Source organism: Halichoerus grypus, chromosome 5 (genome assembly GCF_964656455.1).
Source record: "Halichoerus grypus chromosome 5, mHalGry1.hap1.1, whole genome shotgun sequence".
Classification (NCBI taxonomy): Eukaryota; Metazoa; Chordata; class Mammalia; order Carnivora; family Phocidae; genus Halichoerus; species Halichoerus grypus.
The window spans coordinates 138,698,674-138,714,602 of record NC_135716.1 but is presented as its reverse complement, the minus strand read 5'-3'; the positions used below and the strand labels follow the sequence as shown (position 1 = coordinate 138,714,602).

The window sequence follows — 15,929 nt, the reverse complement described above, 5'->3', positions numbered from 1 at the left end:
ACATTGCGATAGTCTTTCCTAGAAAGGTCTTATAAAAAGACCCACTCTTAGATAAATACATTACTGGAAATCTTGGTGTAAACATCTTTCTTAACTGAGAATGTCTTCCCCCCCCCCCCCCAATCACCGCAGGAATAAAGACCTTGTGCTATTTTTTGCTGAATCCCCAGGGCCTAGGACTGTGCTTGCCACATAATAGGCATCCAATAAATATTTGATGAATGAAAGCAGTAAACCAAATATTGACTTTATGGATATGGCAGAACAAACAAACTAAAAACACAGATTAGGTACCTGTATGGAATAATAAATACCTGAGCAGGGCAGGGAAATTTGGGGCAACAAAGAAAGGAATCAATATAGTACATAAGTCCCATGACACATCTTCTAAAATCGCTTCTTGACTCATCCTCCTTTTCAGCTAAGACTACATTATTCCCATACTAGAGACCATTCCTTGATGTGTTGTGATAAACCAGGATCACGATAACCATAGTACAAATGCATTTATAAAACCCTTTTCATCTGAGAATCTCAAAACACCTCTTTCGTATTATTAGTTGACAAATACCACTTCTTTGTTTTACAAATTCTCAGACACAACTTTCTAGATATAGAAATACTTAGCCAGCAATGTATGTCAGTCTTTTGATGTTTACCGTAAGCAGGCTACCGAATGAAACTCCACCACTGTAAAGATTAATCACACGAACAGAATGTCTATGTTATTTTTATTGGTACTACATTCTTTTAGTAGCTGTCCGAATTTTTGGCATTTGTTGTAATATTAGGAATTATTCTAAAAATAAATAATATCTCATTATCAATGAATGACAAAATAAATACTCAATGTATAGTCATCAAAAATGGGACCAAAATTTTAGAATGTGGGCTTAATGGACCACCCCATCTTTTAAAAACCTGTTTTCTAAGATATTCCAAATTAAGAGCACAGAAGTAAGGCATCCCTGGAGGTAAGCTAATAATAATTTCCCTTGTGCTTTAGAGGGCTACTAAATCTGGGTATCTCAAGTCACTCAAATGGATCACTAATAAATATTTATTACACACCTAGACCAAGTGATTGTGCTGGGCGCATGAGATCCAACCATGCCCTTGCTGGGTTTGTTGTAGGGGGCAGAGCTAAGATAGATAAACAAAGAACTCCCACATAAGGTAGAAAGATGTAGACAAGTAGAGCAGAAGTTCTACTCAATGGCATTGACTGAGCACACCTAAAATGTATTGACTGTGGGGAAAGGGAAAAATGAAGGAGCCACATTCCCTTTCCTCAGGTGGCGCGTACACCAGTGGGGGAAGTTTGCACAAGGAGAAATTAAAATTCCAGGGAGGAGCAGTGTGGTTAAGGTAGACTTTTCTTTAGAAGGATGAGTGTGTAAATTCTGTGAGAGCAGTGTCCTCAGGACTTAGCACAGAGCCTGCACATCCCAAGCAGGCTCCAATACTTATGGAGTATAAGTGCATGAGAACAAGGGGCCCCTTCTCCTTTTGAGTAGCCCAAACACAGGCATGGAAAGGCCTGGTCATTGGCTTGTCTTTTCCTGGTGATGGAACGTTATTTACCAAGGGGAGAATAGAATAGAGATGCATTCTTTTTGATGAAATGACCTGTGTGTTGCAGTTTGTCTGCATCCTGATGAGCCAGATGAGATTTGATCATTTAGAGCTGAGAGCCCTTTGCTATCCCAACAGGACAAACAGAAATACCATCTAGTGTGTCAGTGTACCTCCTCGAATACATTCTCTGCGTCATGGACACTCAAACTTCCTCTCAAGACCAACCCTCTGGATGGTTTGTCCCAAGCTGTTACTCCCCCTCCACCTCTGAACAGTTCTGCAAGGTTACCTGTCTCTCTGCAAATCGAACTTTTTTTCCTTCCCTGCTTGTTAAGGTAGATAGATGTTCAGTCCCTTCGTGAGATGAGATTTGGTTCCCATATAATGGCATTTTCCATAATAACTGCTGATATCATTGAGGTAAAGAGAACTGCTTTTCCTAACCACGCATAAAAGAATTTGGCTTTTTATATTTCTGCCTCTCTTAGAAAGCCTCATCTCCCCACTGTGAGTACGACGGACTCCAAGGTATTGAAATCTGTACCCTAATTGGGAATTCATTGAACATGATTTCAATGAATGAACTTTTTTAGCCATTTTATATAAAATGAGAAAATGAGAAAATCTGCTCCTCCTTTTGAGCTACGATACAGTTGCTCCTGAACAGTAGTTCAGAATGCACTCATTTCTGAGAGACTCTATTCAAAATGTAAATCTTGGGACCTTTCAGGGACGTTTAATCAGCTTTCCAACTGAGGATCTTTTAATGTGAGCATCGAAGTTCAGAATTACTGAAATTGACCTCTTTATTTTCTTTTCCATTTTTCTCTCATCTTGCAATAAAGTAGAACACCCAGATTAGTGTTATTTCCCTGAAAGTCATTTTTATGATTTGGTCTGTGTTAGCGAGAATGAAATATTAATCTGCTCAAGTTTGCTTAGTAATTACATTAGACGTGTCACTTTTTCCATCATTTCTTAAGTTTCATTTCTCATTGCTTTCTTCCTCTAGAGTTCACCAGTGGGTTTCTAAATAATTGGTGAAGGAGCAAAACCAGTTTCATAATCCCTTAAAGTTACATGGAGTGTTTACATGTACCTTTCCCCAGGGACGCATTACAGATGAGATGGTCACATCAGGACTTGTGAAATCATTCTACTTTTTATTTTAATTTTTCTGATTATTGTACAGTCACATATAGTCCACCCTCTAAATCACACGCATTCTACTAAAATCAGCCTGAGGGAGCAGGTTGCCCAGAGGACAAGGAGGATCCAATCATGATTTTTTGCAGCGACTTTCTCAGGATCACACAAGATCCTACTTTAAGCTTGGGACTAGACTCTTTTTTTTTTTTTTTTTTGGCTCCTTAGGTCCACTAAATCATGCTACCCTTTAATTCTGTTTTAACTCAGTCCCCCAACATAGGAACCACAATCACAACAATAGGACAACCCCGCAGGCATTTCTCATCAGAGAACCTGATGTCACCTTCTGATTGGAAGCTCCATCCTAAATGGATTGGCTCTTCAGCCCTTCTCCTGTTTAGTCTGGAGGGACTATTTGGATTGTTCACTTTAATAGTTTTCAGATGTACATTGGCTCCATTTTAGTTCAAACTATATTGCTAGAGATGAGAGAGAGAGAAAGAGACAAAAATAAAGTTCTGTCAACATTTCTATAAAAAGGAAAATGAACATCCTTAAGCCCAGATTGGGTTGTGTTCCCTCAGAGCCCCCTGGAGTGCTTACTCTACCAGGCACTGTGTTAGGACCTGGAGGCACAGAAGATGTTCTTTCTCAAAGGGCCCACAGTCTAATATGAGAAAAAGACAAAATTACAGTTCAGTGTGCTGGGTCCTAGATTAGAGGTATACTCCGTACACCTGGTCAGTACTGAGAAAAGAGAAAAGGAGTCTTTGCCAGTGGTGCAGGTAACCAGGAAAGGCTTTTGATAGAATGACAACAAAGCTGAGTCCTAAAGGACAAGTAGGAGGTTGGCCAAGCAAAGTGCCGGAAGGACAGAGACCTTCCAGGAAGAGGGAACAGTGTGGGGAGAGGGGTGAACCAGGACCATGGTAAAGCAAGTATTCCCTTAGGCCCATGGGATGGGGCCAGAAGAGAGAGAGAAGAGATTTTTTTTAAAACAAATGAGCGGGAACACCTGGGTGGCTCGTCGGTTGGGTGTCTGCCTTCAGCTCGGGTCATGATCTCAGGGTCCTGGGATCAAGGCTTGCCTTGGGCTCCTTGCTCATCAGGGAGCCTGCTTCTCCCTCTGCCTGCTTCCCCCTCTGCCTGCCGCTCCCCCTGTTTGTGCTCTCTCTCTATCTCTGACAAATAAGTAAATAAAATCTTTTTTTAAAAAAATGAGCATAGAGAGGAAAATAGAGGCTGTCAAGGTTGTATGCCATGTGATGGAATTTGTGCTATTCCCCATGCTCTCCGTGGGGCTCTTACAAGATTTCTGACAGGGCAGTGAGTTCTGAACACATTGGATTTATCTCAGATTCGCCAGCATCTCATTCTTTCCTACCCCAGGGCCGTTGCACATGCTAATCCCACTGCCTAAAGAGCTCTTTCCCCTTCTTCTCCTGGTTCTCTCCTTAGTATCTCTCAGATGTCAGCTCTTAAGAGAGACCTTCACTAACCACCCTTTCTAAAGTGTTTCCTAGTTATTTCATTTCATTTATACCGTTTATAATTTTTAAAATAATTTATGTGTTCAGCTATCTCTAATCCTAGACTGTAAATTCCCTGAATGTGGGAGCTGTATCTTGAACCCCTAGCACAATGCCTGGCTCATGGTAGGTGCTCAATAAATATTTGTTGAATAAATGAATGAGCCTTCAGATTTGCTTGTTAGTGAGACAGCTCTGGCTGTAGAGTAGACAGTAGACTATGGAGAAGCCAGGACTGACAATAGAGAACATAGTTAGGAGGCTGCCCCATCAGACTGGTAAGAATTGGGAAGAGCCTGAGCCACAGACTTGGGGAGGGAAGGCAGGGGAGGGGGAATGGAGATGAACTTGGAGTTAAGAAATAGTAAAAAATGGAATCAGTGAGGATTAGTTGGATGTGGGTTTTTGTAAGAAGCAGGAGTTAGGGATGGCACCAAAACATAGAAAACAAGATGGTGGTGGATGGTTCTCTGAAGTAGGGAATTCCAAAGCATCAGAACAGGCTTGGGGAGGAGAAGAACATTGGACACGTTGGCACTGAACATGTTGGGTCTGAGGATACCCATGGCTATCTGGGTAGAAATATCCAATAAACATTTTGAGAGAGCTCTTGGCAAAAGACAGAGATTTGAGAGTCATTGGCCTATAGAGTCATCCATCCACTCATTCAACAAGTATTCTCTTACTAACTGCTTTGTCCCAGGCATTAAATACAGTGGTGAATGAAACAAACATTATTCTAGTTTTCATAAATATCAGAGTCAAGACTGGTAACTGATATCGTGGAAGCAGAGGAAGTAACTAGGAAATTTGTGCTATTGAGCGCAAACCCGGGAGAAACCACATCTAAGAGGTGGAGAGAAGAGAAGGGGCAATCCAGAGGTGATATTGGGATGAATGCTCGCAGGTGTTTCCCCCTCCCGAGTCCTTGCGCCACACTAAACTTAGTTTTCAAGATACAGTGCTTGCTTTTTTGGTGGCGCGAGTGAAGTGCATGTGTTCACATTCACTCTGTACAGAAATTCTTGTGAAGTTGTCCTTAAAGTAAGGAATTTCAAAGGTTGGAACTGAAGCAAGTATCAGCCCGCAAGCAAGAGCCACAGACGGCGATGAACAAGAGCGGGACATCAACCCCGAGTTTCCCATTCAACCCTGCGTTTCCTCTCGCTAGATGTGTTTAAGTCAAACTTCATGTATGTTGTGGTTGGATTTCATTTGTTATAGTCTGTGGGATTAATGTGATGTCAACATCACAATAGGAAGAGATGTTATAGTCCGTTTTGCCAAGACCACTTTAGAGAATTTTTATTTATTTGCTTATTTTTATTTCTCAGCTCTCTTTATCCAAGAGACAACACCTCAGGCGCTTACCAAATTAAAGTCAACCAAAGACCTGGGTGGGGGTTGTTTCAAGAGGTGAAATTTCTTAAGCACATCTTCAAATGAAAGTTTGCCATTTTACTTTTAAAAAGCAATTTATAGGGGCGCCTGGGTGGCTCAGTCGGTTAAGCGTCTGCCTTCGGCTCAGGTCATGATCCCAGGGTCCTGGGATCGAGTTCTGCATCCAGCTCCTTGCTCAGTGGGGAGCCTGCTTCTCCCTCCGCCTGCTGCCCCCCACCCCCGTTCGTGCGCTCTCTCACTCTCTCTCTGACAAATAAATAAAATCTTTTTTAAAAAGCAATTTATAGTTACTGCATGTTCTAAAAATTAGAGCTGTTTTATCTAAAATATCATAGATTGTGTTTGATATAAAAATTAACTGAAAAAATATTTTAAATTCAACAAAAAAATCTTTCTTAATTCTAATGCAACCAGAAAAAGAATAATTTGTCGGTACCTTTATAATTCTCCAAAACATAGTGATTTGTTGCATGTGTTTGTGTGCGTGACATTTAATGAATCTCTTGGTGGGTAAACTATACCATAGGTAAATTTGCCTCCCCTTGGTAGTGGGCAAAATCTATTTTTTGTCAATAACATAAATCTCACTTGCGGGCTGTTTGTTATATATTCATATTGACCTGTTTTCTTATGTTGCATTTCTTAAAAGTATGTTTCTTATTTCAAAGGACAGTTATTTTAAAAATCCCTTCGGCGAGCTTCTCCTTTGGCCCTGATTTTAAAGGAGGTGATTATGCTAACCCTAAAGACACATCTCAACTAGATTTTATATATCTGAGACTCAGAATCAGAAAACTTGAGAAGCAGAGAAGGAAACAACATATCCTAAATTATGTATTCCTTGCTATTTATAAGTTTTATGTTCCTGAATGTACCATAAAAATAAACAAGCAAATGATAAGAGATTGTAATAGCAGATATCTTAAAGGAATTAATTATATCCAGCAAAAATAAAGCAGATGCAAAATTCAAAGATTGTCGTGTCGAACCATTGGTTTATTGTCTTTTCTCAAAAAAAAAAAAAAAAAGAGAGAGAAAAGACTCAACCCACCCACTCACAAAAAAACCCTCTTGTTCTCAAAACAAATCTAAATTTTTATTTGTGCTCAAAAGAATTTGTTTTCATGTTTCGAGGGTTGAGGCTTGCCTTTACTGGTTTGGCTTTTTCAAGATTTCACCCTGTGGTGCCTCTAAAAATGAAGAGAACATCTTTAAATCTTGTTTGATCTGAATGGATGGATAGCTAATCCTGATCAGATGTTTCTTTAGAGAATAATGTTGAAAAACTGTTCTGGAATTTAGGTGCCCTGGCTGATTCCTAGGTAGGCTGTTTTCAGCCCAGCTGTTAAGGTCTCAGAGGTCAGCCAAGGTAACCATTTATTTTAAATCTTCTTTTGTTTCAGATTTCCTGTTGAGTTTTTTTTTTTTTTAAACCATTTCAGAAATCACCCAGTTGTGTCAGAGCTTTCCATAGCCCCCAGATTCAAACCAGAAAACCAGCTATGTAACGAAATGACTGTCCCCGCCCACGTCAACTCTAATAGAGCAGAGTAGGAAATTAGACATTGCCCTTTTTAATCACAATGAAACTAATATTTAGAATTCTGTTGTCAGATGTCTTCTGTTTATGACGCTGTTTCTTTTTTGTTTTTGTTTCCCCAGGACATTTGGGCTTCCAAGACAGTTTTGTCACATCAGGTGTTTTTAGTGTGACTGAGCTCGTAAGAGTGTCACAGAGTAAGTATAATTTTGCTTTGATTTGGTACAGATTTGCCTTGGGTTTGTGCTGTCTGCCTCGGCCTCCAAGAGACATAAATAGCTTTCAGAATCCCTTTTCCATTTACCCATTGGAAGAATTTCGCCACGCAGTTTATTTGACAGCCAAGAATTTAAATCAGAAAAAATTAAATATCATTTTAATGTGAGACACAGGGAAAGAACTGAAATCCTGACTGTCTCACATATTCCCTACTTTATAGTGTGAACCTGGTTGAAAAAATTTCTGAGGCTTCCCTGATTTCTAAGAAATTCTGCATTTTAAAAGAATTTGTTTGTGACCTTTAAAGAATGCTAATGCCCTCAGCCTGAGTGACACAGTACGGCATGATCATTACCGGCTTGTCAATAATCACCAACAACAATGAATTAAGAATACCTGTCACCACCCTGTTGCATTGATCAAAGGGGTCATTGATTGTATTTTTGCTATGACATAATCCAGACAGTCTAAGGAGAAGGTATAGGATTCTCCCCTCCTCGCCCTCAGTCTCTCTGTCTCTCTGTTTCTCTCTGTCACACACACACACACACACACTTTTACTCTTGCCTTCCCTCAAAAACATCTTTTTTTTTTTTTTATTTAAATGCATACCTGCAATGAGTATAGTGTTGTGGGTGCCAACAACAAGAGGAAAATATAAGTAGAAAATATTAAAATTTTACTTTTTATTCTCCTCCTACTTCAAAAGACTACATTGTTAACATTGGTATCAAGCTGCATCAAATCCTTTGTGGAATGAGGTGGAGTAAAAATAAATATTTTCATTTCAAGTTCATACCCCCCATTCACTGCATTACAGTATTGCAAGATTGACTGAGTATACCAGTCCATCTCTGACAAGATGTCGGGTCAAGCAAGCCAAGCCATCCCAATCTCACAGGCTCAGATTCTGTCTATTCTTATTTCTTAAAGCTGGAAGACTATTAAGAATCCAGAAAGTGGGATATAAGATGGAAGCAGAGGATCTGGAGTCTGAGGGCTAGACAAAAAAATCTAATGACTGTTGAGCATTCACTATCTGCCAGACGCTATGCTATGTTTTCATGTATGTTGCATAAATTATCTTTGCAATAAACTTGTCAGATAAGTAATTACTCTAGTTTTTTACAAATGAGCTAAATTGTGGGTCTATTTAAGTCATTTACCCAAAGTCAAACAGTGGGTAAATAGTTAAAGCTAAGTCTGTGTAATGCTAGAAAGTGTCCTCTTACGTGGGCCCAAGGGGACTTGAAGAAATGTACAATGTGTGACGAGACAGGGCAAGTAGGGGGAAGTAACTATGAGTGTGGGAATTCTGGGAGCCGGGACCCTCGGTTGATGCTGGGGTGTTCTAGTGTTAGGGAGGCGGAACCATAAGGGATGAGGCATGAGGAGCAGGAGGGTGTGAGTTGGAATGGAGAAGTTGCTGCCATGTTATCAAATGTGCTTAAAGTACCAACCAGTGAAGAAGAGACGAGATGACCTTGTTCTGTCCCCAGGATATATGCTGCCTGCCCTCGCACAGCTAACTAGCCAGTCATTTACCATGGTCAAATAATGTATTTATAGATTAAAAAAATTTTTTTTCACTTTTTAAGACTTTTAAAAAGGATCGCTATCCCACATTTTTCTTGTCATTTTAATAGTAGTAATATGATATAGATGATATATATATGTATGTGTATATATATATATATATACACACACACACACACACACACACATATGTCATAATGGCATTACAGGGAAATACGTCATTGAGCCCTTACTAAACATAGCCTTCAAGAGTGAAAAGAAAATCCTTTTAGCTCTAACATTGGAGCACCAGACCGTTTTATTCTACCCTGGCTGCTGTAATGCTTATATTTTGTCTTTATTACCGTCGGTGTCCCAAGGCCTGGGTGTTGTAGAGAAGGCCCATGCTGCTCAGGACCATCCCCAGAATCATGTCCCTCTTCCACTTTCCGTATGTCCCTTTAAGATCTTATATCCCAAGGCCTATCAGTTCCAAGCTAGATTAGACCTCCATTCAGTCTACATAGCATGGTTGCCAAGCGAATTCTAAACCTGCCTTCAAGACTGCCAGAGGGTATGGGCAGACCACAGATTGAATTTGCAGAGGGACCTGGTTTTGTTTCCTGTCCCCATTTCGGGGGTTATGTTGCTGATGTCTGGCATCGTGAGCGTCCTTCGGCTCTTGAATGCTTTTCGATTCTGCACACTGCTGTGTAATCGCTGTAGGACTCACTCACACATGGCCTCGTGCTGACTAAAACTGTTTGGCAAGAGTGGGACTGGGCTGTGTCAGCTAAATCATGGCTTCAAGCCAAACTGCTGGCCAGAGCCCCCCTCCCTCTTGCAGATCTTTAATCCAGGTTTGTCGGGGTACATGTCACAAGAGAACCTCGGCTGCTGGGGTAAGGATCCAGCCCCCAGCTCAGGTCTCCTCATCCACACACCTTTCCAAAAGACTGAACACTCAAGCCGCAGGAGGAGTCAAAATCCTTAACCATTTCTTGCAGCCCTGCCCCCTTCCCCGAGTTGGAAGAGCTCTATGTCCATGTTAGAGGTGCAGTGGACACTTTTTACAAATGAGTGGGGCTGGGGGGTGCATTCTGCAACCTTGAAGTAGAAATAAGCTAACTGGCACATAAGTTGATTAAATGCATAATGTTAGCTCTGTTAGGAGCACAATACTAATATGAAAAATGACAGTAGCTAGCATTTATCAAGCATATACTATGTATCAGGCACTGTGCTAGGCACTTTGTAAACATAATCTCATTCAGTCCTTCCACGGTTGCTGTTATTGTCCCTTTTTATAGATGAAGGAGACTGTGATGCTCAAAGAGGTTAAGAAACTTGCTCTTTTTACTTTGCTGTGCTCAGCTAGCTGACTGCAGACATTTTTGTCATGACCTCTCCTATAACTGCATTACAGAGCTAAACAGAATCCAAAGATTATGTGCTTTAATTAAAAATCATTTCTTATTAGAGTTGATAAACTTTTAGATTATTAATTTGTGCATTAAAAAAAGGTTAAAGCTATTTTCATATAAACCAAAACAACTAAAATACTTAATTAAATGTTTTCCCCCTGGATTTGTCTTCAGTTATGATTTTTTTAATGAATAGGCTTTATTTTTTTTAAAGCAATTTTAGGTTCTCAGTTTTAGGCTAACAAAAAGTATAGGATTTTACTGTTACGCCCCCCCAATACAGTTTCCTCTATTTATTAACCTCTTTTGTTAATGTGGTACATTTGTTACAAGAAGTTTACATTAGGGTTCATCCTTTGCTTTGTAGGTTCTGTGTGTTGACAAATGTATCCATTATTGCAGTGCCTTACAGAACAGTCTCACTTCCTGAAAAATCACCTGCACTGCAGCCAGTCATCTGCCTACTCCCCCGAATTATTACTCATTCTATGAAGAGTTAGGCCTTTATCTGGATGTTTTTAATGGCCTTGGTGTCTTTGAATTTATTCCACCCTGTTGCACATTTCTTCTTAACCCCCTCTTATTTATCTCAGCCCCACCCAGTTCCCCCAGTCACACTTATGACCACATGTATGGCCTGGAAATGTCAAACTAATGGTGGCCGTAGTTTGAACATTTTCCCTCTTCCTGAATCTTGAGCATGCAATTTGAAAATTTGCTAATATAAATATTTACTTTCCTCGGGTTTCCAGTTAGTTTCTGTTTTTTGCTTTCCTCTTTTTAAATTTAATAGAGGAGGGAGGTGCGATTTCAGCATTTCCTCATGAGGATTCACTGAAATCACTATGTGCTAAGTTTGTTGTTTATAATCGTGTTACTCCAGGGTGGCAATGGCAGAGAAACTCCAGAGAAAGCTGCTGGCTTAGCTTCACACGTTCAGAGGTGAGGGTCAGGCGGCAAGGTTGCTCGTCATTAAATTATACTGATCAGATGCATGGAGCTGTTAGAATCAGGGGCTCCTGCTGCAGTCTCACTAATTTCCCTCTCACCCTTGCCTCCTGCCTACCTACCTTTTCATTTTTTGCATTATCTAGAGTCCACGAAAGGCAAGAAAGGAGAGAGAGGTCTGTCTCTCTTCGCCACAAACAAAGTCCTGCAGCCTAAGAGTAGAGGTCTGTTGGCGCTCCTCCTACCTTTCCTACCCTGTGACGGGGCCATCTGAAAGTCGTTGTCTTTATTTATTACTTTGTTCCAGGAGAGGGTCGGGAAGGGGGAATACAGACCACTAGACACAGTGCCAGAGGGAAAGAGAGGTCTTCTCTGCTCCCGGGGAGGGGGTTTCCAAGTGCTAACAATGTGGTTCAGAATCACTAAAGTTGTGTTAGCATGATACTGTGAGGAAAAAGACAGGAACCATCTGTTGGAAGGGTTCTTACATGATGCTGCATTTTCAAACAAAGCCTCCAAGAAGCATTTTCAGATGGGTCTCTTTCCCATGAAGCCGCCGCAAAGAGAGAGCCCCTTCGACCGGCTGCTAAGTGACCCCGCTTCGATGGTCGTCTCCGTCAGTACCCACTCCTGTTTATTTTGCACCGGTGTTTTCCTCAAAGTGTGTGCTTTGAGGCTGCCAAATATCCTTCCTGGGATGAACCCAGAAAAATCCTCCCGAAAAATCCACTACTTCTGCCCATTTCCTTCTAAAGTGCTGACTGTTTTACTTGAAGTTGGTGGGGTGACTCTGAAACCTTAAATACTTCACTGGGAAAGAGGAAAACCGCAAATACACACACGGGCCATTGTGACTCTGGCCTGGCGGGTTCTAATTTTCTAGCAGTGGTTTGTACACCCGAGCGGGCTGCAAGGGTTAAGTAAACTTCGTGGCTAGGGATGACTTCATGGCCCTGGAATTTTGAAAAGCCAGGGTTCCCAGTACACTGTGGCCAGCCTTAGCGTCTTTGGGTGTAAAAACCACTCTCAGTTACCCAGACTGAATTTTTGGTTCCCGTTGCCCTGCTGCAGAATCTAGTAAATCCAGCAGCTGAACTGTCCTGGCTCTGCCACAAAGCCGGGCTGCTGGGTGGTTACAGGATTCCCGAGTTGTTTGTCATTGGGGGGGGGGGGGAGTGAGTGGAGCCAGGCATCTGCCTCAGCCTGGCATGAGGTGGCACCCTAGTGGCTGTTTTCTGCCTTAGACATGTGCACTCTTTCTATATTTTCACACCGGAATCATCATTAGGATCCAAATTGCAGTTCATTTTTCAACTTCTTTTTGAAGTCTCGAGGCCCTTTGTGGAACTCTGAGTGCCCGTATCCGTGCGCTTGGGTTCTCTGGCCAGCTAATGTAATAGGAACAACTGGCGGTATTCTAACCTGACACGCTGGAGCAAGGACAACAGACTTACCTCGGCTCCAAGGTACAACAAGAAAATGAAGCTCTTTGATAGGAACAAGCCCAAACTTGGAAATTACAAAATGTTCTCGCAAAGACAGACTCACGAGGAAGTTTAGGTATAGGATGAGGGCTGCCCGACGTCCAGTCCGTTGGGGTGCCATTGAAAATAGTTGCAGGAATTTTAGATCTTGGTTAAAAGAGAGGAGATCTGAAACTTTCCTTTCTGAGCAAGTGGCCTGTTCCTGCTCCTCTGCGAAGTAACATGAGAGTTGTGGTCATTGCGTGGAAATTAATGGTAAAATTAATATTCTTAGGCAGGCCCTTCTTTCGAAAGAAGCCATTTGGGCTTGAGCATTAAAGGAAGAAACAAAAAGATTATAATAAAAAATAGACTGCAGCCCTCGCATGAACAGTGGCCGTGACCTTGCCTTTTGTTTGCCATTACACAATTCAATGGCAGTCCACTCAAACTATGCTCTCGATCAATATCCTATTAAAGCAGCACAAAAAGTCTCCATAAACTTAGTGGTTAGCTATGTTTATAAATGGAACTCGGCATAATTAGATGGTCAATAGCAGGCTCTACTAGTAATTTTAAAATGAACATCACACATTTTCTGTCTGTAGAAGTCAATGGCACCTCTTCCAGATTGAGGGTATGGTGTGCCACAGACAAAAGAGTGGGAGGCCCTTCAAAAAAATCATAATGCCTATCTTTAAATTGCAGTTTTTAAAGAAAATCTGTTAAGTTATGGACTAGAAAGTACTGATTGGCCCTATAATTTTGTTCCATTTTGCCTGCCTAAGCCACCTTATTCTGAATATATCATGATATCGCAAATGTTTCCTAGTTTTAATCAGCCCCTCATAGATAAAATAATAAATATTGCCATACTCTTAGGAAGAAAAATATCAGTCTGGCTGGCTTAATTGAGTGGGTCTCCTCTGCTATAATTCAATAAATTTTCAAAATAAACCCTGAAATTGAATTAGTTCAGAAGGATGTTTTGTTGCACAGTTTTTTTTCTTGACATATTTGGGGTGACGATTAGGATGGGAAAGCCAGTGGCAAATGGAATGGGCTGGTGGTAATAGAAATTTTCACCAAACTACTCTTTCTTCTGAATCCCAGCTCACAGTATGGGCGGCCACGTGTGATTTTCCCCATTCTGTTCTCCTCGCCCCAAAGTGAGAGGTGTCCCCATCCTTACTTACAAATTGCAACGTACAGTGTGCCCTGTGTTCGGCATGGGTCCTGGCAGTGGCTTTATGACCAGCATGGCAACTGAAATGAAAACTCTGGTGACAAGAGGCTTATGACATCAGCAGATCCATTGGTTAACTCGATGCTTGAAAGTCCCGTTTTTTCTATTACACTCATTTTCTACAACCTTCCTGGTGAGGGTTGGTAGAGAGAGTTCTCATGGCAGCTTCTGGGGTCGGGTGGGGTGGGGCGGGGGGGAGGGCTTTTGTTTTCTGTTCTTAGCTGAAGCTCTTGCTAAATTGACCGGGCCATAAGCATTCTTATTTTAAAGATTGGACTCAAAGAGAAGCAAAACACATAACACCTTGATGTCCATACTAATTTGTTATTATGGTCTCTATTCATATATTCACCTATTTCTAATCTTTTCTAGCTAATTCGTGGGTTATGTTTCCTAAGGGTAATACATTCTATAAAATCCATATTTAAGATGGTATCATAGTCCAGGATATAGAATTGGGGATCCGGCTCTGCCACTTTCCAACGTACGATTTTGGGTAATACTGAACCCCTCCCAGCTATGTTCTTCTCATAGGTAACAATCCATTTGTTCGATCAACAAATATTTATTAAATACCAACTGTGTGCTGGGCCTGCATCAGAATGCTGGAAATAGTAACAGCTGTCAGGAGTGTTTTGAGGATTAAGTGAGAGAATGGCGCGTGTCTAGCATATAGTAAATGCTCAACAATGGTAACCACCATGCTCCTCATTGAACAAAGCCTCTGTCCCTCGTCTTTTACTCTGTGTTCAGAGCTGATCCTTGAGGTGGCCACATTATCAGCAAATTTATTAAGAATATGTGTGTATGTGTCTGTATGTACTCTGTGTGCATGTATAAATTAAGAAGGACTGATTTGAAATTCGAGTTCTAAAAGTCAATTTATTAGAAGGACCATTCTCGTGACCCCTTCAAAGTTAATAATTCTGATGGAATAAGAGCATGCCAATACTAGACCTAATTCATCTGCTTTAAGAAACCAGAAAATTCTGACTCCTCAACTTTTCAGCCAAAGCCTATATGTCTGCGTTATTCTGGAAATTTCTCTTCCAGGGTATCTAATGGATAGCAAGATGTTTTAAAAATTCTCAATCTAACACTGACATATTAACAACTTTTTAAATGGCTAGCCACACCTTGATTATTTTTATCAGAGTTCTTTAAAGTAGTACTTAGTTTTATAGTATTTAAATTTTGCTTTCTTTTTTATTACGGACATAAAAATTCCCTGTGAGTAGCAGGGGCATGCTAGAGGTCATTACCAGCAATGTGATTTTTAGTAAACTTTTATTTATGTACTCATAAACCTCAATTTTTTTAAGAGCAGATATTCCTATCCAGTGGATAACATTAGAAAACTAAAGGGTATTTTTGGGATTTCCAGAAGCCTGACAGAAATTCAGTATTACTCCCACAATAAGACCACAAATACTATTGAGATTTTGGCTGCTATATATCACCCTAGCTAACTCTTGCTGATTAGGAAGACTGCTATTGGTGACACAGTAGGCACTTCCAGGATGAGATCAGTATAGTCCACACTCAGCAAAGCCACACGTTAAGTGCAATACAGGAACTGAGTCAATGCAGTATGTGATTGATATGAGTATATACTAACACCCAGGATCTTTCAGTGAATGGAGAAGGAAAAAAAAATAAACAGTTCTTAGTGAAAATACTGAGACTTATTAGGACAAATCCAAACAGCTGGATTTGTAGGTTGTTGGGATGCGACTTTGCTGATACCGTTTGGTCTCCTAAGAGCTAATGGTCAGATAGTCCCCGTACACTCTTGGTGAAGGGGCTTCTGCTTAGAAGCCCTTCCTGGTTTATAGATCACTGTGGTAAAAAGACGTCTCAGGCCATCAACTCCATCCCCTGTCAGGGAAGACTTAATCCCATGGCTGAGGCTGTATC

General features: G+C 40.9%; 1 protein-coding gene across 7 annotated transcripts in view; it reads left to right on the top strand.

Moving 5' to 3' along the window:
- Window positions 1-15,929, top strand: part of NFIA (nuclear factor I A) — a 367,960-nt gene that overhangs the window by 234,612 nt on the left and 117,419 nt on the right. For 6 of the 7 annotated variants that reach the window (XM_036070041.2, XM_036070042.2, XM_036070044.2 and 3 more), the window contains one exon: window positions 7,320-7,394. In XM_036070041.2, coding sequence (XP_035925934.1) covers window positions 7,320-7,394 — 75 coding nt within the window. Of the gene's footprint in view, window positions 1-7,319; window positions 7,395-15,929 lie in introns of those variants that run through there. The other variant, XR_004910155.2, reaches the window with a different exon arrangement.